General features: G+C 43.0%; 1 protein-coding gene and 1 pseudogene across 1 annotated transcript; both read right to left on the bottom strand.

Annotated features, from left to right (window-relative positions):
• LOC140853367 (glucose-6-phosphate isomerase, cytosolic 2B-like) overlaps positions 1-7,312 on the bottom strand; it is a 28,495-nt pseudogene extending 21,183 nt beyond the window's left edge.
• Positions 7,313-7,899: 587 nt separating this feature from the next.
• On the bottom strand, positions 7,900-9,103 carry LOC105036047 (deoxyuridine 5'-triphosphate nucleotidohydrolase-like). Its single transcript, XM_073248020.1, has 3 exons — positions 8,821-9,103; positions 8,642-8,731; positions 7,900-8,546 (listed from the first exon to the last, which is right to left on the bottom strand). Exons 1-3 carry the CDS (start codon positions 9,024-9,026, stop codon positions 8,300-8,302), a joined length of 543 nt encoding a protein of 180 aa, XP_073104121.1. The 5' UTR covers positions 9,027-9,103; the 3' UTR covers positions 7,900-8,299.
• Positions 9,104-27,024: the final 17,921 nt, after the last annotated feature.

The following is a 27,024-nucleotide window of genomic DNA, read 5'->3' as shown; positions in this document are numbered from 1 at the left end:
CTTGAGGAAGTTCACTATTCAGGATTTACCAAATAGTTCTCAACCAGATGTACCTATTGTTCAAACACAGCCACTACACACATCTCTCCGAAGATCGAGTAGAGTGCGTAGTATACCACTCAGGTATGGTTTGTCATTGAGAATGACAACACAACCCACATCATTGAGAATGATGATCCTATGACCTATTCGAAAGCTGTCATCAGTAGTGACTCTGACAAGTGGCTAAATGTCATGAAATCCAAAATGGACTCCATGTATGCCAACCAAGTATGGACTTTAGTTGATGTGCCTGAGGGTGTGATCCCAATAGGTTGCAAATGAGTCTTCAAAAAGAAGATTGGAGCAGATAGCCAGGTAGAGAACTATAAGGCCAGGCTAGTGGCAAAAGATTTCAGACAAAAATAAGATGTTGATTATAAAAAAACTTTTTTACCAATAGCCATGCTCAAGTTTATTCAGATAATGCTTGCCAATGTAGCATACCATGACTATGAGATCTATCAGATGGACGTCAAGATTACCTTCCTGAATGAAAATCTTGAGGAAGAAGTCTATATGACTCGATCAAAAAGATTTGTCTCAAATGAGAGAGCAAATCAGGTATGCAAGCTGAATAGATCTATTTATGGATTGAAGCAAGCATCGAGGAGCTGGAACATCCGTTTTGATGAGTCAGTCAAATCGTTTGACTTCATCAAAATATGAATGAACCTTATGTGTACAAGAAGACTAGTGGGAGTGCTATTATCTTCCTAGTCTTGTATGTGGATGACATATTGCTTATTTAGAATGATATCCCGATGTTACAATCGATCACAACTTGGCTATCACAAAAATTTTTCATGAAAGACTTGAGTGAAGTATCCTATATACTTGGTATAAAGATCTATAGGGATAGATCAAAAAGGATGCCAGGCTTGTCCCAATTGAGGTGCATAGATCTTGTGTTAAAGAGGTTCAACATGGAGGAAAGTAAAAGAGGTTACTTGCTCAAAGGTCATGGCATACAACTCTCTAAGAAGATGTCTCCTAAGACACCTGAAGAGAGAAATAGAATAAGTTCTATTCCTTATGCTTCGGCAGTAGAATCAATTATGTATGCTATGTTATGTACCAGGCCTAATGTTGCTTATGCCTTAGGCATTGTAAGCAGATTTCAGGCTGATCTCGAGGAGGATCATTGAAAAGCTGTAAAAAATATACTCAAGTACTTGAGAAGGACTAGAGATGTTTTTCTGATATACAATGGATCTGATTTAAAACAAAAAGGTTATAACCGATTCTAGTTTTCAATCTGATCCAGATAAAAGCAAATCCATATCTGGTTGTGTTCACCTTGTATGATGATGCAGTAAGTTGGAAAAATTCCAAATAGCAAACTGTTGCTGACTCGATCATTGAGGTTGAGTATATTGCTGCAAGTGAGGCTGCTAAGTAGGCTGTCTGGATGAAGAAATTCATCACTGAGTTGGGTGTGATTTTGGAGATTGAACAACCAGTGCCTCTTTATTGTGATAATATTGAGACAGTTGCTCAAGCCAAAGAACCAAGATTTCATCATAAATCCAAGCACATCCTAAGATGGTTCCACTTCATTTGGAAGATAGCCGAAAGATGCGATGTGATCATGAAACGAGTTGACACCAAAAACAATATAGTGGACCCATTCACTAAGGCCTTGTCAATGCAGCAGTTTGACAGCCATCTTGATAGCATGGGTATCAAGTATAGGGGCGACTGACTTTAGTGCAAGTAGAAAATTGAAAGAATAATTCTCTACAAGCCAATCACACATGGGATGCGATAGGGTGTTTATTGTAATTTATCTTCCAAACTCATATAATTAACATTAATATTATTAATAAAATAGATATTTTTGATTCATTATATGCTGTATTTTATTAATTTTACGATTATAATGAACCCCATAGGTCTAGACAATAGTTTTAAGGCCGTGATGAGATCACGCCAGTGAGACCTAAATCTTTGATAGCCTTTATCTAAAATATTTTTAATCGTTGGTACATTGAGTCGAGGATCAATGATACCAGTAAGACTGGCATGTCCTATGTATGCTCAGAAATGAGGATGGTTGATCTCACTACCACTTGTGTGAAGACACTAATACAAGAATATGGATACTCATTAGAGAATGAATTCACTGAATTGACCTACGAAAGAATATCAGATGGAGTTTTATTTACATATCAACTGATAATTCTCTAGTAGGAGTTGTGTAAGTGATCTTTTGATCTGATACCACCATGGTACCTTGTGTACGTGGATCCATGTTTTAATTCACTATCTAATTTGGTTCTTTGATCCTTGTGTGGGGTGTTCTGGATATGGTGAAGTGTGCATGAAGATTGTGAGTGATCAATAAGAGATCAATAATATGTGATCTCATAGGTCAATGATTAAGAAGTCTTTGGCCAAAGCAGGATGATAATTAGAAAAAATTTCTAATATATCATCAACTGAATCGTCACCTTCAGATCGAGATACATAAAGATAAGTGATTGGATTTGACATATTTCTATGTCCACAGCTCATCTAAAATGTTGTTTGACTGAAAGATTGAATTATATAGCAGCTTACCACTAAAGGATATTTTGATAATTTTTCATCAAAATTTCAAATCTTCCAGATGGTCATGACACATTGTCAGACGTCAATCTTAATTTGTGGGCTTGACAAAATTGAAAGAATTTGATTCTGAAATCAATTTGAAAGAATCTAAGTTGATTGGGACTGTTCGGATGACCTAATCACATCGGATTATGGTTACGTCAAAAGTCCGGATCTACTGCTGGCTAGATTTGAAACCCAATGGATCACATACTTTGAAATTTAGTCTTGATCTAATTTAATTATTTAATATAAATTTTATGGGTTAATGTGATATACTAGCACATTATATTAACCCAAGTTTCCAAATTGGTTTAGATCAATATGAGCTTACTTAGGTATTAATCTAGGTTAGCACTTTGAGCTAACTTAGACTAGTTGGCTTTGACCTAATGGGATTGGGTCAATTTAAATTGGATTTTTATCCAACTTGAATCAGTTTCAAGTGGAGGAGTTCTCCACATCCACTAGAAGACACGACAAAAAATAAATTTCACCCACCTTAAATTGGCGTGTGAAGTGGAGAGTCCTTAATAAAGGTTCTTAACTAATATGCATTATCTTAAATTTTCGATCAGTTGTCCTATGATTTAATGCCAAAATTCATTAATTTTTTTATGGCACACAGAAGACAGAGTCCTTCTGCTCTAAGTAATTGGATCACTAAAAATTCACTCGCTGAAATTATTTGGCATGTGGGAAGTTGGTGCGCCAAAAGTTGGTGCCCCTTCATCCCATGTGACATCCCCTGGTCCTCTATTTATAGAGAATGCCCAAAATGGCTTCTGGCTGAGATTTGGGTGAACCAGAGAGAAGGGATATGGAAATCATAGAAAAAATTCTGAAAATTTTTTGAAAAAAAAAGAGAATTTTGAGTGATAAAAGTTGCTACAAGGGTGGTGAGATTTTCAACAAGTGTTGCTAGAGTATCCTAGGATTTGATTTTTTTCATGTGTTGGAGCCAAAAATTAAATCTTAAGTTGTGTGACATCTAAAGAGTGTCTTCTTGGTGTCGTTCTAGTGGTGAGAGTGAAAGCAACTAAATTTTGGTGCGATTGGGATGCAAGTTCGAAGCCAGCAGTGTTCTTGAGAAGACAAGACTGCGACAACGCACTAGTTGGGAAGGACTTTGGTCAACTTTGGTGTAGATCACTGTTGGAGGACTTTTACTTTGGAGACTCGTGGAGAACACCAACGTGCCACTTTTTCATATTGGTCTAAGTATAAAATTCCATCTCTTTGTATGCTTGATTTTGTTTTGATATATATCGACAAGGTGATTCTAGGATTTGAATTCCGGTTCGATAGTTTTATTTGATAAAACTATTGATTTGTATGTTTTTAAAATCTTTAAAAATTACTTTCCGCTACGTGGCTGGAACCCAACAACAACAATGTAGTGTTGCATTATAATAGTATAGTATAACTTTATAATAGTGTAATATTGCTTTTATTATATGTAGTATTGTTTTACTTCGGGCAATGCAACACTGATTAAAAAAAAAAAAGGAAGCACGAGAAGATTTTACCACATTTCTCTATTTCTCATATTTTTTGGGAAAAACAAAATAAACAATCATTTCCAAATTTTATTTCCTAAAGCTTCCAAAGTCCATGTTCGTTCCAATCTCAACCTTTCAATTCTGTTGCTACCAACTTAAGATAAAACTGTGGAGGAGGCTTAGCGGGAACCTTTAAGATTTGAAGTTCCAAGATGACCATCAAATTTTTAATTAAAAAGATTGTAACTTGGTAGCTCTACATATTTCATATGATACAGTGCAAAGAATTAAAATGAAAAATGAATATTATCAACACTCTAGTTTATAGGTAATGAACAAGAAGTTATGTAATTTTCAAAAGAATGAGAAATCAAACCTCCAAAAACAATCTAACTAATAATCCTGAAGAGAACCAAACATTAGATTTATACTTCTAGCATTTAAACCATCCAGCAAAGACACTACAAATCATGCATGGAAGACAAGCGTGATGATAAACAAGGTAAATGGAACTCTCTGGTAAGTAAGATAATAAAACATCCATGATAAAAAAGGTATTTGGAGTTCCTCAAAACAGTTGATGAACTTGAAAAATTGTCTAACTCTAATCAAATTGTTTAACTACATGTGTCCAGAAGCATAATTACCTGATAGATTAGCTGGTAGGAGCTGTGCTGACCATTTGTTCCAGGTTCTCCAAAATCTATTTCACCAGCCTCAAAGGGAAGGGGAATACCATCGATGGTTACACCTTTTCCATTACTCTCCATGCTAACCTTTAGCATTTAATTGTTTCACTTCATGAATTATAATCAAACAGGAGAAAAAGATCTCGATATTCTCGTTAAACTGAAAATAAAATTTAAATACATGTTGTATATGTAGAGCAAATTTCTTGAGTATCTGAGAGTATGGCAAGATGGCCTGAATGGAGATGAGAGGAGTCCTTTATTAGAGGCTGCTCATATTTTTCAATTTAAAAATAAAGATAGTGTTCGGCAGTTTAAATAACAACAGAAAATGTAACATATTACATACTCTCATAGGATATCCCAAGAAAGAAATATTCCATACATTCAACAGACCTAGGAGTACCTGGGGAAGTGCAAAGAATGAATCTGTTAGTAAAACATGCTATTTAAAAATGGCATGGACCTTAATTGATAAGAAAACTTACAGGTATATTCTTTTCAAATAAAGTGGAATGGAAATGGTTGTCGATGCTAGAAGCCCCATCCAGAAATCTTCAAATATGAAATAGAGAAAAAAACCATGACTTCATTAAGGGATCAAAATGTAAAAACCAAAAGATTGTGAGGTTATTCTCTTAACAGGTAAGCTCTGTTTGAACCCATGACCTCAAGACTGCAAAAGACATCATCAACTAAAATGTGCTTTTAGCTCCAGGGCTTGCAAGATGGGCAAGAGAGAGAGAGAGAGACAGGTTGCAAAACCAAGTCTCAGGATTTAGGAAGCTAGTTCAAAATATAAGGTTTGATGATTTATGTGACAAAAAATTGGTTCATATGTTTGTTTTTTGAATATCTGAGTTCCTTTAAATATTGTAGATGTCCTTAGATGAACCTTGTAACATTTTTGTTCACCACTGGACATCACACTACAAAGGTGTGGGAAACCTCAATGCTTCTCTATCTCTGATTGGAGGCAGGTTTTGCTCTGTGATAGTTATTGCAAAGATGCACAGAACAGAACAATATCAATTTGTCCTGTGCTTTAGTTGTTACTATCGAACTTTATTTATGTTTCCTCATGAATCCATGCAATCTACATTTCTATATGTTTCTTCCAACTTTTTTTTTTCTTTCACGTTGGAAGTTCCCCATGCTATGATCTTCTCAAGGACACATGCTAAATTTTATTCAGATGCATTGCACTATGTCAGGAAATATTTTTGGCTTGCACCAAGAAGAAATAGATATTCACACATTTAAATCAGCTGCATGGTTATCTCATCATTTTTCGATCTATGGTGATCCAGGATAGGAAAAACAAACATTGATAATCCATAGTAAATAATTTGGCAAAGAATCTTATAGACCTTCTGGCATTTCAACTTGTATTCCCTTAAATATGATTAGTTTTGTTAGCAAAGCTATTCTTCATCAAACAAAGATGATTGGTCTAGAAAACAAAAAACTAGAAGATTCAAGAAATGAAATTACAGGCCAAGAAATTTGTAAGAATGCAAAAACAACATTTGATACAAAAGATATTTACTATGGATTTATGGGTCGTTCTGTTCGCAAAATGCTCTTATTTATCAATAGTTATTTTTACTTTCTACGACTTACAAATGATTCCGAGTAGATTTTGTTCTTCATTATATGCAGTGACCTTGTTCTCAAAATAAAATATGTGCATCATGGTTCGCCGTCTCGATACAAGGAAACATACCGGTGCCCATCCGTTACTACGTTGGTATGGAGCCGATTCGGCATATCGAGTGTTTGTACACCCCAATACCATGTGCCGGTACCATACAGCATGCCCTATATTGCCTGGTTCGGTATGGTACGACAAGTCTTGATGCACATCGTGTGAAACAAGCACGAGCTCCAACACAGCTTATCTAAAAGAAGTGATAGCTATATATTGCATTTGACCTACTAATCCAAATAATTAAATTAAGAAACATAAATAAGCATGAACCACCGTACTTCTCGACAATTGGAAAACCATATTGGAGAGATAAAGGCAGCACACCAACAGCACTGCAAACTGCATTCATATGGTCATTATCAATAAAAAGACGTGGAAGAAAGACGAAAGCAGCATTGTTTTGCACTATAAGCATGGGGTTTAGATCATCAGCCCAAAGGTGGAAGTTCCTCACCTCATCTTCAAGGGTAGACCGAAGAATTTTTTTCAGCCTGAAAGGGAGCTGTTCAGAACCATGGGCGCATGCATGTCATGCTTTCTTTCACTTTGGCTTCTTGTCTTTGGTATATATTAGGAGGTATCATTATAAGCATGTGAAGACATGAGATAGATTTGAAACATATAGACCAAATGGAAGTCATGCCTCTTTATCCTTCCACTAGGAGACCAGTATTGAAAGTTGAAACCCCTCTAGTGGTGCAACAGAGGTCACTTGACTAAGAGGTTGTCTAACAACTGCCCCATAAATTGACTTTAGAAAGATAACATACATCAGGAAGCACCCAAGAATTTTCCTGCCACCCAGAGTTACAGATCAAGTTTTCCATAACATTTCTTATCCATTATAGCCCTTCGCAATGCATTCATGATTGCATCCATAGTTTCTCTGTTATGCTTTAAGCTAAGAAACACTGCTTGCACCTTGCTACATTCTTCTTTGCTTGGTGCTCTAAGAGGATGGAAGAAAATTTTCTTGCATTTTGTTGTCATGAGATCATTCTTCTATCCATTGGCACTTCTTGATGATGAAAGCACGTTAAGTAGGTTGCTTTGCTCTTAGTTAGAGGATAACTGGGAGAGATAAATGGAACAATTTGACTCGCGGCCTCATAGATGCCATATGGTGCACTTAGGGCTTTAAAATTTGTTATCAGTATCCACAACAAAGCTCATGTTAACTACCATTCATGACTTTGCCCAAGCAGTTGGTACCTCTCCTTTGTTCAGAAGGAAAAAAAAACAGAAAAAAAAAATACAATGATGCAATTATGAACAATCAGTTCAAACAGAAAAAAAAAAAAAAAAAAAAACAATTATGAACTAAAATACAGTGATGCAATGTGTTATTTCTAATGACATTATTCCTTGTTTTTCTCTCTCACATGTTTGTTCTCATGGAAATAAATATAAGATATTTCAATAGACTTGCATTCTTTATTTCAATTCTTTTCCTAATTCTTGATTTGGTCACAATTTAGATCCGATTGAGATTTCACAAGACCTAAAGTTTCCAGATCAATAGGTCTCAAAGGCCTCTTGGATGGTCCATTAATTACTGACAGTAAGACACAAAACACTGAAAGGATGACTAATGAAAGAGAATGAACCAAACATTAAACCATTCAGATAGATGAGGTGCTCGGTCCACAGTAACAGAACATGATTCACTAATCACACTTCACTGGTAGAATTCCCTTCCCAAGAAGCAAGAAGAGTGCCATCCCCAAAATCTTAAACATCAACAGCATCTATATTATTTCCCATTTTCAAACCCCTGTGGATCCAAACCCTCCAGCTCCCCTAACAGTGGAATCCAAATCACCAACCTCGACCACATCTGGAGTCATAATCCTCTCTATGATCATCTGAGCAATCCGATCGCCGGGCTTCACCTCGAAATCCACATCTGAGTGGTTGAACAGAATGACGCTGACTGGTCTGCGGTAATCCGCATCGATTACACCCGCTCCCACATCAATGGAATGCTTCCACGCCAGCCCCGACCAAGGCACAGCAAACCATCAGATGAGGCCAAAGCATTTTATCAAACACGTGGACAGCAACTCCAGGGGAAAAAAAAAAACGATCTGGAGAAAAATGGATTACCGAGACGGGCGTAGGTCCCTTCGGGGATGGCAATGCTGAGATCGGCGGGAATAAGAGCTTTCCCTCGAGTGGGGACTTTCGCTTTAGCGGCGCTGGGAAAATGCAAGAGACTTTAGTATCGGAGATTTAGGATTCGATTCCCACGATTGAAAGAGACCAAAAGAAAGGAAGGGTTTTTAACCTGGAGAGGTCGTAACCAGCGGACACAGGGGAAGCTCTCGAAGGCAAGACATCATTTTGGGAGAGCTTCTTGACCTTAAGGAGAGGGAGAGGGAGAGTGAGGTGGTGGTGGCCCACGGCAGCACCGTTCTCCGAGAGCTTGGGGACTTTGAGAGAGGGCTCCTGGATGCCGGGGCTGCCGTTCTCCGTTGCGCCGTTGGCCGCCATGTTCACCCGGGAGAGGCGAGTTGGAAGAGTTCTGAGGGAGGTGGAGGGGGGGAGATGGAGATGGAGGGCCGATGAGAGGGGGGTTCGGTTTTAAGCTAGAAAAGCGCAGGACATCATTGGCGCCAATGCTTCCCGCCACATTCTATGCTATAGTCCGCATTTCTCCGTCACTAAAAGCTTTCATGTGGCATTTTTAATTCCATGATCTGATAATTTTTTATCCTCAATGTTATCCAAAAACAGTCACGTCTCCAAGTACTGAATTATTTATTCATACCCTCAGCATTTTCCATGCCAGCAGCTTAGTAATTTTCATGATCATTTACTGGTAACCAATTCTCCCGAAGCTTCATTATCTTTTCAGTTAGGTCTCGTAAGAAATTTATTCTTTCTTTTTTCCATGCATCAGTACTTGCAGTGGAGTTTCTGGCAGAACCAAACTGTTGCCCTTGATGAAAAGTAACTTTATAAGCAATGGCTTAAAAAAATATTTACTCCCAATGTAGTTCATATTTGGTGGTTTCTCCAAATTCTGTGACAATTATCTGAGAGTAATTAATGAGAATGTCTTCATGCTTTCCTATATCTCAGTAATTGGACGCTTTTTTTCATTCCCTTTGTGATCCTTGTGTCTGCAGGCAACTCTCTCGTAAATTTGCTACGAAAACTTTTAATAATTACATTATGTTTAAGAGATATGAAATACTAAATTGGAGTGACTGATGCCAGGCACATCAACAAAGGTACTTTTCAAACGCATAAAAACATGGGAAAAAAGATCCATACTGAAAAAAGTCTGTTCCTTACTTCATTACTTTCAACTTTCTGATCTGTTTAAAAATAAACCTTGATTAAGGGAGTTCTTACGATTCTTACATTTTAGGAAGCTGCTAAGTTGCTTGCTTCTCAATCAAATAGTAAGTATGATAGGGATCCACATCAATATTTGAAGCAATTTAAAACTATAATCTACTTATACTCAATAAATAAGCAGTAAGAAGATTAAAAACCTCTTTTCTTTTATAACTAGTACATCTGCATTACTATCATGCATGCCAAGGTTTGTTGTATGGGTATGTACCAACCATACCATACCATATAAGTACTGAAATGGTACACAGTATTATGATGGCAAACCTATTGTACATGGTTCTTTTTTCTCTTGTTAATTTATTTGTAGTTTTTCCTCGTAGGAAAAATAAATTTTTCTATTTGGTATGGCTTAAATAATAATTTTTATTCTATATGGTATTGCTGGTTTTGCATCATAATCATGTCTTTCTTTGATGGTGAGCTTCTCAGGTGCGGCTGGCTGATTACTGACAAGCAGACAAATAAACCTAGACGATATGCTTTCATACGGTACATGCATGCATGACATGAAAAGTATGGTCATAAATCAGTGCTGGCTTATAATCATTGTTATAGATGAACTATTCTGATGGTGGTCACTGTATGATGATGTTTGCATCATGCAGCTGCATACAAGCAAGCTGACGGGAGGAAGGTGGATAATAGAAGAGCACTTGTGAATGTTGAGCGTGGTAGAACTGTTCCAAATTGGTGACCTCGAAGGTTGGGTGGTGGACTTGGATTAACCAGGGTTGGAGGTGAAGAAGCTAATCAGAAGCATTCTGACAGGTAGCAAGCAAACTCCTGACCTTCTTTCAACATTCTTTTAAATGGAATTTCCTTAATTTGGCTATGTCATTCAGTACCTGATGTCAGAAATTTATTGATATGTTCCATGCATTTAAGTAATTTGGTACATCCATTAGTTCTTGCATTAAGTCATAAACATTGTCAAAAACAGTTTATTTTGTAATGCAACCAACCACCTTCTGTAGACATCATATTATTTTAGTTATATGGTAATCCAAACTATTTCTACAATGTATTCGCACCCTACTGAGGAAGACATGTTGAAACTTTGAGCCATCTTGAGCCTTGTACATGACTTTTGGCAATGTGTCAACTTATGGTAACTGGTAATTTTGTTATGTCAGTTTCTGTTTGCATATGCTTTAGAAACACCCTAGAGCCGTATTAGCCCACTTGAAAAGATCTGAATTAATGTAAAGCCTGCTTTAGCTAAAAGTATTATTTTCAACAAAAATGTGTTTTTTTCTAAATTACAGAGGCTCGTTCCCTTTAAGAAATAAACTTATCTTGTCATTTGCACTATACTCTCATAATTTGTTATTCACAAATATTGTATGCTTCTGGATCCAAAACTCTTGTTAATCTTTTTACCATATCTCATTTTCACCTTTTCACTGGTGGTAATTGGAGGGTAAGTTTATGGTTGAAAATATTCTTCCCAACCATGTATGATCTAGTACCATGGTCTGAGCCTGTAATTAGGCTGTCAGCCATTTGCTGCACTGGACGATCCATGGAACCGCCGTAGATCGAAGTTGCGGTTCACGCATAGTTCAGGATGATTTTTACATGATCGGAGGGTCAAAAACATAGCCGATCATGATCGGATTGCTGTGGTTGATTTCGAGTTTGATCAGACATGATCAAAGGATATTTTGCATGATCGGACGGCTTTGGTGCGAGCCGATCATGATCGGACGGCTACGAATGACTCCAAATTTGATTGGGACTCTATTTCCTATTGAAACAGTATTTTTGTAATTCTAGAGTCTATATAACTCCAATTGATGAACCGTTTGTTGCATTGGAAGGCTGGTGACGTCCTAAAAGTACAAAAAAGCTTCAACAAAGATTTCAAAATGCTTTTGTGAGAGTTTTGAGATTTTTTCTTAACAGATTCTTGTACAAAGATTGAGTGGTGAGTTTCTCTTATATTGATTTTTTTTTATTCTCTCATAGTAAAGCTTGCATGCCCTCATAGAGGTAGGCTTGAGGCCAATCCACATATTTGTATTGTGTTTCTTATTTTGCTTCTTCTTTCTTCCTGCTGTACCATATGGCAGCGGATTCTGATGTCGCTACAATTGATATTAGAGCAAGGTGGTGCCAGAGCGTAGGTTGCAGTAGTGGTGATCAAGATAGAAGATGGAGAAGACAAGCACAATCAAGATAGAGATCAACAAATTTGATGAAAAAAATAATTTCTCATTGTGGCAGGCAAGGGTGAAAGACGTGCTCATCCAACAAGAGTTGATCGATGCTCTCTTATGTGACGAGAAGCCGACTACCATGGACGTATAGGATTGGAGGAGGTACCAGATGCAGGCGGTGAGTACGATCTGTTTGTATCTAGTAGATGAGATGGTGATCCATGTATTTGGCAAGACTTCCCCGACGAGGCTATGATCGAAGCTCGAGGAGTTGTACATGACGAAGTCTCTCACCAATACTCTCTTCCTCTAGAGACAGTTCCATCAGCTACGAATGACTGAGAGACAGAGCGTGCAGGAGCATTTCAATTACTTCCAGAAAATCCTCACCGACCTCCTCAGCGTTGGCGAGAAAGTTGAGGAGAAGACCAGGGTATTGATCTTGTTAACATCGCTTCTCCCTTCGTATGAGCTCTTGGTGACTGTTCTTCTAGTAGAGAATAGCACCATCAAGATGGACGAGGTCACCGCGATGATTCTCTAGAACGAAGTTCTCAAAAGGGAGAACCCAGCTTTGAGCTTAAATGGCGGCAGCTCAGCTTTGATGGTTTCTGAAGGAGCAGGAGACGGTAGATAGAGTGATAAAAGATCGCGATGAAGGCGGTTCAAGTCCAGGATGAAGGACTTAAGCAAGACTAGATGTTATCGATGTAATGAGTTGGGGCACATATACCCAGAGATTGCCCACAACTCAGGGATCGGACGAGGGCTACTGCAGTGACGGTCAATAGTGATTCAGAGGGAGATGTTCTGGAGATATCTGATGAGGTATCTACTTCTTCCTAGTAGTGAAGTATAGATTCTGCATGCACTTATCATGTATGTTGCAAAGAGCAGCAGTTTGACTCTTTGGAGAACAGTGAGGACACTGTTTATCTGTCGGATGGATCGAACTGTGCGATCAGAGACATCGAAACGGTCAGCTGGAGGATACATGATGGTACAGTAAAAAGATTGAGAAATATTCGATACATATCCGATTTCAGACGGAATCTTATCTCACTGAGCAGACTGAATTCGAAAGACTACAGAACGGTAGCTGGTGAAAGAATACTAAAGGTGTTATGCGGTGATAGGATTATTCTGGAGGAAAAGAAGAGAACATTACTATCTGATGGGGAGTTCAGTGCGAGGTGGAGCTTCTGGAGCCAGGAAGAGCTCAGAGCAAGGTGGAGCTCTAAGTGGAGGTGGATCGGATACGAGATGCGAGATTCGAAAGGATGAGAGATGATGTCGCAAGGTGAGATTCCTATTACCGTAGGAGACTTTCTCGAGCAGATCTTTGGTCAGAGTGGACACTGCCCATGATGGAGGTGGGATCGAGCAGCCTGGCTTGACTCCCATGTTTGCTTATCTATGAGACAGCAAGCATGCCCCAGGATGTGGGGATGAGATGGATCACAAGCTCTCAATGATAGGTGAAGGCCGAATATCGAGTCGAGGTAGAGATTATTAGAAGATATACCTCAAGATTTGATCTACATTAAGCCCATAGCAAGATTCAGGATAAAAAAATAGAGTCCAACGAGCTCAAGAACAGTCTAATCAGAGTCCAAACGGCGAAGTTACGTGCGAGAGAAGACTGCACGAAATCTGAAGCGATGGAGGCCGGCCATGGCCGACGACGGACCAGCGACGGGCTGACGAAGGCTGCGAGCACGTGGCGGACCAGCGACCAGGCCGCGAGCACGTGGCCCAGTGCGTGAACGCAAGGGCACGCACGCAGAGCGCGGCCTTGGCCCATGAGGGGGCAGGCACACAGGCCGACCCAACGTGCGTGGGCGACCCAGCGTTTGCACGGTCCATCGTGGACTGCGACACATTGGGCGGTCCTTGGAACCATCGTGGATCGAAGTCGCAGTCCACGAACGGTTTAGAGTGATTTTTGTGCGATCGGAGGGACCAGAATACAGTCGGTCACGATCGAACGACTGTGGTTGATTTCGAGTTTGATCAAGAGTGATCAAAAGATGTTTTGCATGATCGGATGGCTTTGGTGCAAGCCGGTCACGATCGAACAGCCACGGATGATTCCATACTTGATTAGAACTCTGTTTCTTATTGAAACAGTGTTTTTGTGATTCTAACGTCTATATAACTTTGATTAATGAACCGTTTATTGCGTTGAAAAGCTGGTGATGTTCTGGAGGTACAGAAAGGCTTCAACAAAGATTTCAAAGAGCTTTTGTGAGGATTTTAAAATTTTTTCTTGAGAGACTCTTGTACAAGGGATGTGTGGTGAGTTCCTCTTGTATTGATTTTATTTTATTCTCTAATAGTAAAGCTTGCATGTCCCATAGAGGTAAGCTTAAGGCCAATCCACGTATTTGTATTATGTTTTTTGTTTTGCTTCTTCTTTCTTCCTGCTGCACCGTATAGTATCGGATCTTGATGTCGTTGCACATCCCTATGCTCTTGCCGAGCTTGAGAATACCCGTGAGCACTTAAAGCAACATGAACCTGAAAATTATCATCATTAGCCATATGATAAGTGGCAGCTTGATAGTTATGGAAGCCAATATGGAGATGCTGATTCTGAGCCACATGATGTTGTTGGGGGGGGGGGGGGGGGGGGGGGTTGGTGGGGTGGGGGGGAGAAGCAGTTGAGGATCAGTATTTTGGATATCATCATTCAGAAAAATCCTTCTCCCATGAGTATGAAAGCTGATGTTGGATGCTAGTGGTGAGTGCTGATACCTCATCATTTACTGGAACTAACCATAATAGGTTCACATATTTTCCAAGACTAGCATTAGATTATGATTTCCATTTTCTTATTTCTGGATTCAGCTGAATTTTCAGGCACTGCTGCTGCTCAGGAGGATGGCAGCATCATAAATTGCTTGTTGCTACTTACCTAATGAAATCTACCATCAAGGAATGTAAAAGTACAAGCGACAAATCTTATTTCAGTCTTTGTTGGTATTGTATACTAGTTATATAACTTCATTTGTTGCTTTTTGCCTATTAGGTCCTGTTGAAGAACAAAGGCGTAACTTTGGATGTTGCCATTGTTTAAACTGTTTGGGGGAAGTGGTTTTATCATAATGATACTCTTCTCTGGTACAGTTCTTACCTTCCTATTAACTTTATGGTTAGTGCTTATTGAGTTATTGTAAAATGACTCTGATCTATATGAGCAGGTGGGATTGAACTAGAAAGTTTAGCCTTTATACTTCGATGGTGGAATTTTTCTTTTCCCCGGAAGTTTCTTGTTGACATAAGAACGCCTGCTAGGCCAAGCTGCAAATCTGTCTGCGCATGGTAATTTAATGTTTGACATAGCCCTATATAACATGACCAATCGATAGAAATACTCCAACATTTATCCTACAGGAGTCATTGGAATCTCAAATCACTGGATAACTAAATGTTCACTTAATGCATTAGATCTTATGTCTATTTTCTAATTAACAACAAATAATTGAAATATTGGATAGTTTAATACTAAAATAAATGATGTTCACACACTTATAACTGATCTTTGAAAAAAAAAAAACTAGAGGACACTACTAAACTGGTGTTTGTATCCATTCAACTTCATGTTTTGAAGTGAGTAATCTATAACATTGTATATTCAATATCCAAATCTGAAACTAAATGATGAACATGTACAGAGATTCAGACAGTTCCGAAAAAGTGTAGCATGGAAACAGACTAGAAAAATTTCAAAGACACATAAAAAGAGTAGTCTTTATGGAAATACATAGAAGAGAAACAGATTTATCACCATGTGAGCATGTCAGTTTACCACCATTTGAATCAGTAATAATATGTTCATGCTCACCACTCTCAATCAACATCAACTGATATATTCTTTGATCTCTCATTTCATCTTTATTTTGATAATCAACCTGTTCGGTGGAAGAACAAATATCCATTGGCCATCATCTATATGTTGTTTACTTCCTTGCCATGTCATTTTTTGATCATTTTGACTCTAATTACTTCACATAAGCTCAGCTTTACCTTCACACTAAACTAGTACTTTTGCAAAGACTTGATCTCTTTAAATTTCACTTTTTTTTATACACATATCTTATCCCACAACCAAATTTTTGTGATCTAGCTACTAGAAAGGCATGCTGCTTATTTTAATACACAGATGTGACTCAAACTCCTGATAATATCCTATGCAAGCCACAGAATTATGGTCTCAATCATTTTGAGTTCCAATTGTATCCATCTCTTATCCATCAGTGTACCAGAATAAGTCTCATATCAAATTATTGCTTTTTTTTTTTAACGTAGAAATGTTCTAATGACTTGTGTTAAATCTTAAAATAATACCATCTGATCCAGTTTTTAGCTTCATAACAAGTACAACTTGAAACCAGTGCCAACATCCTTTGAATTTAAGAAGACAACACAATGGCTTTAATTGTTTTTTGTTGTGTTTGGTTGCTGGTTTTCTACTGGTTATAGGCAAGTTATCAGTTTCAGCAAAACAGCCATTACAAAGTGAGGATTAAAGTTCTTTGGTCAAAGTCCCAAAAAGCCATTTACCCAGCTTAACTTTATTTCATGGAGAGGCTGAAATAAATTTGAACATGCTCTCTCTTCTCACACTTTACTTTTTCAGCTTTTTCCTAATCTACCAAGTCCTAGAATTTCGACAAAACGGTGGATAATTTTAAGCACCAGTTTGCTGGCTAGCAGGTGGTTACACAAGGTTGAATCTGAATCTATCCACTTCCCAGTTATCCATCCAGTGTCTAAGTGATCTTTTTGATCTTCTTGATATGTGGATAGATCAATTATCTCACCACTTGATAGCTTATCTGGCCAACTGATAAAGTACAAATGCTTTCCATCAAAATTAAAAAAAATAAAATAAAATAAAAATAAAAAGACAAAGTACAAATCCTATCATGTAACTGATAATGCTTCAATTTTTGGCCTAATGTGGATCTGAAGGGAACCTTGCCAAGTTGTCATAGGAAAACAATTATTTAGCTCAGAAAATCTGACATTTTGTGCTCTGCAGATGCCAATTACTCTTTCGGTCATACTTTATGAAGCCATCAACCTCTACAAAGGAACAAGGATAATTTCCTCTAGGGGGAAGCAAGATATGAGATGGAAAATGCATCAGCTGCTCCTCTACTTTTTCTGTGGGCTATTAGCTGGGATAGTTGGAGGACTGCTTGAATTAGGAGGGGGTTCATCCTGGGATCATTGTTTCTTGAAATAGGAGTTCCTCCTCAGGTTTTGCTCTCTCTTCTACTAGTTAAGGGTGCGGAAATATTTGAATTCTGCATAATGAGAGAATAGATTTTTAAGTTAAAACATAACTTAAAAAAAGAAAAGGTTAAAACATAACAAAACAGGTCAATGGAAAATCTATAGAACTGGAATATGAAAGCCATCTGAAGCTCGTAGAATTCTGTGAATGGAAAGCATCCATTAATTTTATGAACAACAAAAAAATTCCATGATAATATATATAATTCATGACCCTTGGGGCAAAAGCTGAACATTAAAGATTTTGGACATCTTGGTCAGTCGGTTGTAGTGTAAATATTTATAAATAGTTGCTAAACAATTGGTCAAGATAGCACAGGTTGCTCTCTGTGTTTGAATGGAGTGCATACATTTCGTGCATGCTTTTTAAGTCATTTTGATGCTGACAAAATAAACTACTGCTTTGAAAAATTTCAGAGGCTTTTAATGATGGTTCCCTATTTGTTGGTTTAAGCAATTGTATTCTTTTATTTTATTTTATTTTATTTTTTTTTGGACTCAAAGATTTCTTAGTTCCCACGTATAGTGTTATTAATGTTGTCATATGTGTTGTAGATTGCAAGTGCAACATCAACATTTGCAATGACATTTCCATCACCGATGTCCGTCATATAATATTATCTTCTTGACTGCTTCACTGTCCCATATGGTAAGCAGCATTGTCATCAATTTTACCCCCTGAGAGCTATAATATTAGCTCCTGCAACTTTTGGAATCTTAACAACTCTTGACTGTTTTATTGCTGCAGCTGCTTGCTTTGTTTTTCTGGCAACCGTGGCTGCCTGTTAGAAGGTTGATGGTACTCCTAGGCCGAGCATCGCTGATCATCTTCATTCTGGCTTTAACCATCTTCGTGAGTGCAATTAGTTTAGGTAAATATTGTCAATTTTTTTGTCAAGGAAATGTTTCTAATGCACGGCCTCTAATCTCTAATAATTATAAACTGATGTCACTGCAGGTGGTGTTGGTATTGCACACATGGTCGAGAAGCTGGAAAGGAAGGAGCATATGGGTTTCGAGAACCTGTGTTACCACTCCAAATCACTTCAATTCAAAGTCTTTTATGGTTTTAAAGATGTTATAGTGATATTTATGTCTTTCTTTTTCCCACAGCTAGGTATTTGTCTGCTTGAATCTTGAGTCTGTCGGTAAGGTGGTGAAATCTTTGTTCGTGTGACTGTGGTAGCTGAAACTTTGCATCCTTTCTTCCATATACAAAAGTAGATGCTTAATCTGTGCAGAAATTATAGCATAATATCTAATAACAAGTGTATGGTTTAATTTATTCATCACGAATGTGATATAAGGTCTAAGATAAAAAGAGAAGTACAGAACTTTCTATTCCAACTTCACACAAGTAAAATGAACCTAACACAATCATTTGCATTTTAGGAAAAACAGAGGTTAAGATTAACTCTGTAGATCTCTACTTCCACCAGTCTCTGATTTCTAAAAGTCCTGTCAAGGTTATATTGAGACTTGGCACTGGAAATTTACCATAGTCTACATCATGGTTTAGTTCTCTTAGTATCATGACCTATCAACTTATTGTTCTCCAATCTCTATGCTATATTTCCATGTGGTCATGGCATGAATTGATATGTAATGGTTGCAAAATAGAAGCATCAAACTACTCTGTCTTTTTCCAGATAATCTGGTTCTGCCTAGTCATTGGAAGGTATGAAGATATGTTCTTCCGGAGTCAACTCATAGGCTTCAAGAAGAAGGCACTATTGCAGCCAGTAAAAAACCGAGTGGCATCTCAAAGCTAAAGATTGAATCAGAAAATATGTATTTCTTCAATTTACCCGAAACAGGTATGAATGTTAGCTCTTTGAGTGTTTATCCTGCATTAATTTTCCTTTCAATTGCAACCTATGTCCTTGCTTATTTATCATTCCAATTAAAACTAACCTCATTAGAAGATCAATTTCCATGAAGTATTACATTTCTCAATGTATTTTGGCATTAGAAAAACAACAGAACTCTAGAGACTCTTGAGGAACTTACTAAGTTGTTTAATAAATTTAACCACTTGTTTTTTCCCTCTGAGACCTTGACCAAGTTATAATGCTTCACAAGTTCAGAACATTTAATAATGGTTGAATTGTTTTTTCCGCTCAGGAGGAATACTCGATACAAGGGACAGAGAGGCGAATAAATGATATATAAGCAATAAATCTCCGAAGCATTTAAAATTTTAAATCTCTTTTATAGGCAATCTTACCTTCCAAAGAATGAAAAATGGTTTGTATTATTTATCTGGACGCCCCAGATTGTCATTTCAAAGGAAAATAAATTGAATATGCGTTGTAAACATTCCCCACAATGCGGATAATGGAATATATGAAATTAAAAGTATTTGGGAGTTTCTAAGGAAGCCACTTTCATCAAGAAAAAAAAAAAAAAAAACTAGACCATGTCACAAGCACAAGAGACAAGAAACTGACATAGGAAAACGAAAATTTGTTGCTTCCTGATTGTTTTACTTGCTTTTCATGCAGATCTGACTGACATAACCTATGAAAACATTTTGCAATATTTAATTAACTGGTATCTGTTAGGTTATTATTTTTCCTGCGAAGTTCAAATCCACTCTAAAGTTCAAATAACAAACGAAATATTAAGTCAAGATTCCAGATCAACTTGCACAGACCAATCACAGTACATACAGGATAGTAGATACAATCACGTTCTATAGCCTAAAAATACCAACAGAAGACATTACTTTTCGCAAAAAATATGAAGAAAAAGGAGTTACAGGGATCTAATAGTACAGATGACAACAAATCATTGAAATGTTGCACGGCAGTCCTGATAGTTTTTCTGCAACCTTTTCTCTGCCTCACGCAATTGCCCCCAACTAAAATTGATATCTCAAGATGCTTGAGCTTCATGGAAGGAGGACTTGTAGCTTTAAGGGGCAAGACACTACAGAATCCACCGTACAAGAGCTAGCCGGTATTTGCACAACAATGGTCCGAGTTGGGCACCGAACTGATATTCCTCAACAAGTGCTGTTGCGGCCAATCGCCTCGTCGTCCGATCGCCGGAGGACGAGCACCTGCAAAAGAAGTCCGCACTGACCGGAGGCGGCTCCGACGGGGACCCTCCGACGGTCAAGTCAGAGAGGTGACTAGGCAACAGTAAAATGAAGACAGAGAGCTCGATCGAAGAGAAAAGAGAGGGAGAGAGGAGCGAGCCTGTGGTTTTTTGGGAGTCGAGGAGTGGACTGAGCGTGATGGATCGATCCCCTTGCACTGTTGCCTTCCCCGGTTTATATAGTGGAGCACGGTATGGCGCCGTCATTAATGGCGCGGACAAGTGAGGAATTGTCAACTCATTGTGGACTGTCAGAGTCGCCGTGAAAATGTCGTGTCGCCGTGGGGGCTGTCAAATCACCAGGGTTGACAATGCCCCTGGCAGGACAATGTCCCTAGATGGCCAAGCCGCATGTCGCTGTCAGGACTGACAAGATCTGACGGCTGTACGGCGATCGGAGGAGTCGACCGACCCTAGGTCGGTGGCCATCTGAGTGGCGTCGGATCCCTCCGTTGGTCGGCGAGTTTCATGTGAGTCGGCCATCAGACCTCCGGGTTCAGTCGGTCGGGAAAGATACGCCCGACATATCCCCAGTCGGCGGTGGGCCGTTAAACGGTCGGTGATGGCGTCCGTCAGTCGGTCGCTGCCGGCTGTCAGTCGGTCGGTCGGACGTTCGGTCCGGCCGTCAGTCGGTCGGTCGGACGGTCGGTCCGGCCGTCAGTCGGTCGGTCGGTGGGTATTCCCCAACAGTTGCCCCCCTCCACTCCTGAGTCGGACGGTGAGCTGGCCGATGCCTGTACTGGGGCAGCGACCCTGGGCGAACAGGAGTGGATTTGTCGCATGCAAGAATCCGACCGTACCGTCGGTCTGATGCGGTGTCAGGCGTCTCATAAATGCCGAGCGATTCGCTGGCATCAGACGTCTAGTCGATGTCAGATGTCACGTCGGTGTCGGGCGTCAGACGTCGCGTCTTGTCTGCGTCAGACGTCACGTCGGTGTCAGGAGATCGGATGCCGGACGATACGGTGTCAGACGACCGAGTATCCGGCGCTGTTAGGCGTCCCATCGGGAACGCGAATCGGCGCGGGCGCGTTAATGCGGAACCGCGGCCCCGTTCGCCGCGTGTCGAGGGTGGTTGGCCGACGCCCCCGCATTTAATCTGGGCGGTGCGGCCGCCCTGGGATGGGGCGCGCCGAATCCTCCGCCAACCGGCGGGCGCCACGCGTCGCGCATCTGTGGGCCTTCGGTCGGCGCGGAGGCATCTCGGCCGTCGGTCGGCCCTATATATATAGGACCATCCGGACCCAAGACCCCACGACCGCTATTTTGCTGCTGAAACTCTGTCCGGGCGATTTCTCAGTCGTCGCGGGCAGAGCCTTCCTGCTTCCAGAAGGGTTCTTCCGATTCGTCGTCCTCCCTCCTCCTCTTCTTCTTCTTCTTCTTCACCTCTTCTTCTCCTTCTTCTCTTCTTTTTCTTGTTCGGTTTTGGTGCAATGGCCGGAAATCCGACTCGGGGAGCTCGGTCGGGAAACCCGACTGACGACTCCCGGTCGACCCCGGAAGTTGAGGTTTCCTCGCTTTCGGTGCCGAATGTCGATCGGCTTCGGGAGCAACACTGCATTCCGGAGCAGTTTCGGCTCTCCGCCCCAGGGGCCGGCGGTCGGGTTAACAGCCCTCCGCCCGGCGATCTGGCGCTGTACGTCGAAGACCTTCGCGCGGGTCTTCGGCTTCCGATTTCGGAGTTCGTCCGGAATTTACTGGACTATTACGGACTCTGTCCGGCGCAACTGGCGTCGAACTCCGTCCGTCTCATCATCAGTTTCGCGCTGTTGTGTCAGCTCTTGTCGACCAACCCTCGCGTTTCACTCTTCCGGGCATTCTTTGTGCTCCGACCCCACCCTAAAGCCCGAGGGTGGTGGCTCTTCAACCCCCGAAAGGGTCTTGCCTTCATCACTGGTCTTCCATCGTCCATCCATGGGTGGAAGAACCACTTTTTCTTCATTTCTTCTTCATCTCCTTGGGGCTTCCCTTCCCACTGGGGCGTGCCCCGAACCGAAGCCAATGACAACAGCCGGGTGGAGGCGGACGACCGGGAGGACTTCCACCGACTGAAAGACATGTCGGTCCCGAAGCAGAGGGAACTTGTTACCGAACAAGCTCTCTATGATGCCGGATTGAGCTTGGTCCCCCGACTAGGTATCGCCCGATCCCCCGGTCTCCTTTTCATTCGGCTCTTGGTCCGGTCTTTTACTTAACATTTTTGTCGGTATCGCAGGGACACCTCAGAGGATGCGGCCGACAGACGCCGAGATTCGGCAGTTCGCGACGAGAAAGAGGCCAGCATCGGGGGCCGGTCCTTCGCGCCCCCCGAAGAAACCTGCTCCAGCGGCGCCGACCGTCGAAGCGTCGGTGACCGACCAGTCGAAGCCTGTCATAGCCCTCGCGGCTCCGACGGCGCGCGCGGAGGAGAGGCCGGCTGAGGAGGCGGCCGAGGGAACATCGGCGGCTTCGCCGGTGCGGGTGGAGCCGGATGACGTTCGGGAAACCGAACATCGTCCGACGGCGTCCGTTGGCGCAACGGGGGGTGCTGGGTCAAACTCGAGCATCCCCTCGCTACCGGTTCCGTCGGTCGGGGCAGCCGATCGAGGGAAAGCCCCGATGGACCCCGCGGAGGAGGCAAGGTCGGGGAGCCGCTCTGTGCCGCCGAGCGCACAGTTCCCCGAGGGAGCGTCGGCGTTGGCCGACCACAACCTTGCGAGGAGGTTGTGTCAGGGGATCCTCCTCCCAGCCGACGTAGAGTCACTGAGATCTCGGCAGGTGACCGAGATGCTGTCCCGGTTCTACCCGACCATGGTCGAGGTAAAATTCATATCGCCTTCTCTCTTCCTTATAAATTTTTCCTCATCATGTGTTCCTGACGAAGCGCTTGCAATGGCAGCTGATTTTCACCATGTCGGAGCTCGAGGCCGGCTACCGGAGGTTCGGGAACGTCCGGGCGGCCTATAAGGAGAGGTCGGCGGTGGCCGAAGCCGAGAAGGCGATGCTGGTCGACCATTTACAGCAGTCGGCCGACCGGGAGGCTAAGTTGGTGGACGAAGTCTCCCGGCTCAGGTCCGAACTAAAGTCGGCCAAGAAGGAGGCCAAACACAAGGGCCGGGCCGTGCGTCGTCTTCGGCACGAGCGGGACGGCACCGTCGCCGAACTCCAAGGCGAGCGCGAGCAGCTTCGGGTCAGCCTGGAGAAGCTCGCCGAAACCGAAGAGGAGTTATCAATCGCCCAAGTCGACGCTGAAATGGCGAAGGCTGAGGCAGAGTCGGCGAAGGACTCGCTCGCCCGGGCGGAAGATGAGGCAAGGTCGACGAAGGAGTCGGCCGATCGGGCAGTGGAAGGCTTCCGGGCCTCCGACCAGTACCGGGAGGAGATGCTAGAGTCGGGCTTCGCCTCGTACCGGGTGGGGTACGAGGATGGTCGGGATGCCGTCCAGGCCCTGTACCCAGAGCTGGACCTCAGCAGCGTCGTCCCGCCGGTAGCCGAGGAGGAAGGAACCGAGGAGATGGCCGACCAGCCGTCGGGAGGCGTCGTCGTGGCAGAGGAAGCCGTCCCGGAGCAAGTGGCGCCGACCGATAGCCCCTCGCCGACCGAAGCCCCTCCTTCAGCCGTCGACCCAGCGCCGCTTGTGGCCGACACGCCGGTCATCCCGATCCTCCGTCGGTCGAGGAGATCGACTAAGACAGATGATCCGGCCCTGCCGACTACCTTTGTTTTTTCCCATTTTTTCTGAAATACTTGTAATCGGGCTTCGACCCGACCTTGTAACTTTCTTTCAGTTTTGAATGAAACTTTTTTCTCTTTCTCCCTTTGTCTGTAATGTCAAATATCTATGTGAGTCGTTAACTAATGTAAGTCGCTAACTCCCATAGGTCGGTTAGGACGTTCGGCAACTTGTGCCGCCACGAAGGTAGAGTAGGTCCCGACTTTGGATCGGCTTCTGATAGTCAAGGCATCCGTCGGGCGCGTCTGTTGAGTCGGGAGCCGACTGACCGTGATTAAGGTTCAGTAGTCGGGTCCCGTCTGACTTGTTCAGTCGAAAGTCGTCCGGCGCATTCAGTCGGGGGAGCGACGACAAGTCGGATCCCGATGTACTTGCGTCGGGTATTCGTGCTGCTCCTTTCGATATACGGTGGTAAGCCGAATATCGTCCAGCCGGCCGCGGCTCAGTCGGCAAGTCGTAGATGCGACTAAGGTCGCGTCGTGCGATAGACGGTGGTAAGCCGAATATCCTTCGACCGGCCGTGGCCCGGTCGGGAGTCGCGACGTCGGTCGCGTAGGCATTTCGCCTTTTCTCGGTCGGGGCCCGATCGGCGTGTTAGCCGATGGTTCGGCCCGAAAGTTCGACCGTAGAAGGAGTGTCCACTCCCGTTCATATGGATGCATCGGTTTTCGTAAGAGTCCGATGGATCGTCGAATCGTCGAAGGAGTGTTGACTCCCGTTAATGTAGATGCATCGGTCCTTGTAAGGGTCCGATGTCTCGTCGAAGGTCGAAGGAGTGTTGACTCCCGTCAATGTAGATGCATCGGTCCTTGTAAGGGTCCGATGTCTCGTCGAAGGTCGAAGGAGTGTTGACTCCCGTCAATGTAGATGCATCGATCCTTGTAAGGGTCCGATGTCTCGTCGAAGGTCGAAGGAGTGTTGACTCCCGTCAATGTAGATGCATCGGTCCTTGTAAGGGTCCGATGTCTCGTCGAAGGTCGAAGGAGTGTTGACTCCCGTCAATGTAGATGCATCGGTCCTTGTAAGGGTCCGATGTCTCGTCGAAGGTCGAAGGAGTGTTGACTCCCGTCAATGAAGATGCATCGGTCCTTGTAAGGGTCTGATGTCTCGTCGAAGGTCGAAGGAGTGTCAACTCCCGTCCATCTGAATGCGTCGGTCCTTGCGAGGGTCCGACGCGTTATCGACAGTAAGTTCGTCGGTCTTCGGCGGGTGCCAGGCCTACGTGGTATGTCGGGGCTCGGGCTTGGCGAACACCGATCGTTAGTCGAAGAGTTAAGACTCCGAGATTTCAAACCGAGTTTGTATTCCGACCGAACAATTACAAAGCTCATTGGTAATACAACTTCAGGTTGTCGGCGTTCCAAGTCCGGGGAATGGGCTTCCCTTCAAGGGTCTCCAGTCGATAGGCTCTCGGACCATAGGTGTCTGCGACCTTGTAGGGCCCTTCCCAGTTTGGAGCCAACTTCCCTTGATCCAAGGGCTTGGAGACTCTGCCTTCCTCAAAACCAAGTCACCAGGCCTGAAAAGCTTTAGTCTGACCTTGGCATTGTAATACCGGACGACCTTTCTGTCGGTATGAAGCCATTCGGATTTTAGCCTCGTCTCGTAGTTCGGGAAGGAGGTCTAGGTCGGCCCTCCGACCTTCGAGTTGTCCGGGCTCCTGATACCGCTCGACCCTTGAAGATGGCAGTCCAATCTCGAGCGGGATCATCGCCTCCGTCCCGTAGGCCAAGCTGAACGGCGACTCCCCGATCGGGACGCGGGGGTCGTTCGGTAAGCCCACAGAACAGAGCCTAGCTCGTCGACCCAGAGACCTTTGGCTTCATTCAGTCGGGTCTTGAGTCCATGAAGTAAGGTCCGGTTGGTCACCTCAACCTCACCGTTGGACTGTGGGTGCCCGACTGAAGTCAGTCGGTGCGTGATGTGAAACCTGGCGCAGAAGTCTCTGAAATCTTGGTTGTCGAATTGCCGTCCGTTGTCGGTGACGATGGTGTGCGGCAACCGAACCTGAAGATGATGGATTTTTGGATGAAGTCCTCCATCTTCCGCTCGGTGATCTGCGCCAAGGGCTCGGCCTCGACTCACTTGGTGAAGTAGTCGATGGCGACAACGATGAACTTCCTCTGACCCGACGCTGGAGGGAAAGGGCCGAGAATATCGACCCCCCACCGAGCGAAGGGCCATGGAGCGACAATGGGAGCAATTTGGCTGGCCGGTTGGTGTTGAATGTTGGCGTACTTTTGACAAGGTTCGCACCTCCGGACCAGTTCGGCCGCATCCTTTTTCATGGTGGGCCAGTAGTAGCCTTGTCGCAGGACCTTGAAGGCTAGGGACTTGCCCCCAAGTGGTTCCCGCAAATTCCTTCGTGAACCTCTCGAAGAGCGTAGTCGGCGTCGGTCGGCCCCAAACACCTAAGCAAAGGGAGGGAGAACGACCTCTTGTAGAGTCGGCCGTCCATGATCACATACTGAGAGGCCGACCATCGGAGTCGCTTGGCCTCCGCGGGATCTTCGGGGCTGGTTCCATCAGTCAGATACCGAACGATTGGGTCCATCCAACTCGGTTCGGCTGCCAGCTGATGCACCTTTTCGACCCGCTCGATGCTTGGTTGCCCGAGGTTCTCCACGAGCGTCCGACCCAGAGAGTCGAAAGCCGAGTCGCCAATCTGGAAAGTGCGTCGGCACGGGCATTCTCCGACCTGGGGATGTGGGTGATTTCGAAATACCTGAGGCGTGCCACGAGATCCTTCACTTTCTGAAGGTATTTGACCATAGTCGGATCTCGTGCCTCGAATTCGCCCTTGACCTGTCCCACGATCAGCTGAGAGTCAGAGAATGCCCGGAGGCTG

Source organism: Elaeis guineensis, chromosome 13, assembly GCF_000442705.2.
Source record: "Elaeis guineensis isolate ETL-2024a chromosome 13, EG11, whole genome shotgun sequence".
NCBI lineage: Eukaryota > Viridiplantae > Streptophyta > Magnoliopsida > Arecales > Arecaceae > Elaeis > Elaeis guineensis.
Note: the sequence above shows the minus strand (reverse complement) of the source record. Positions and strands in the feature narration are given on the sequence as shown.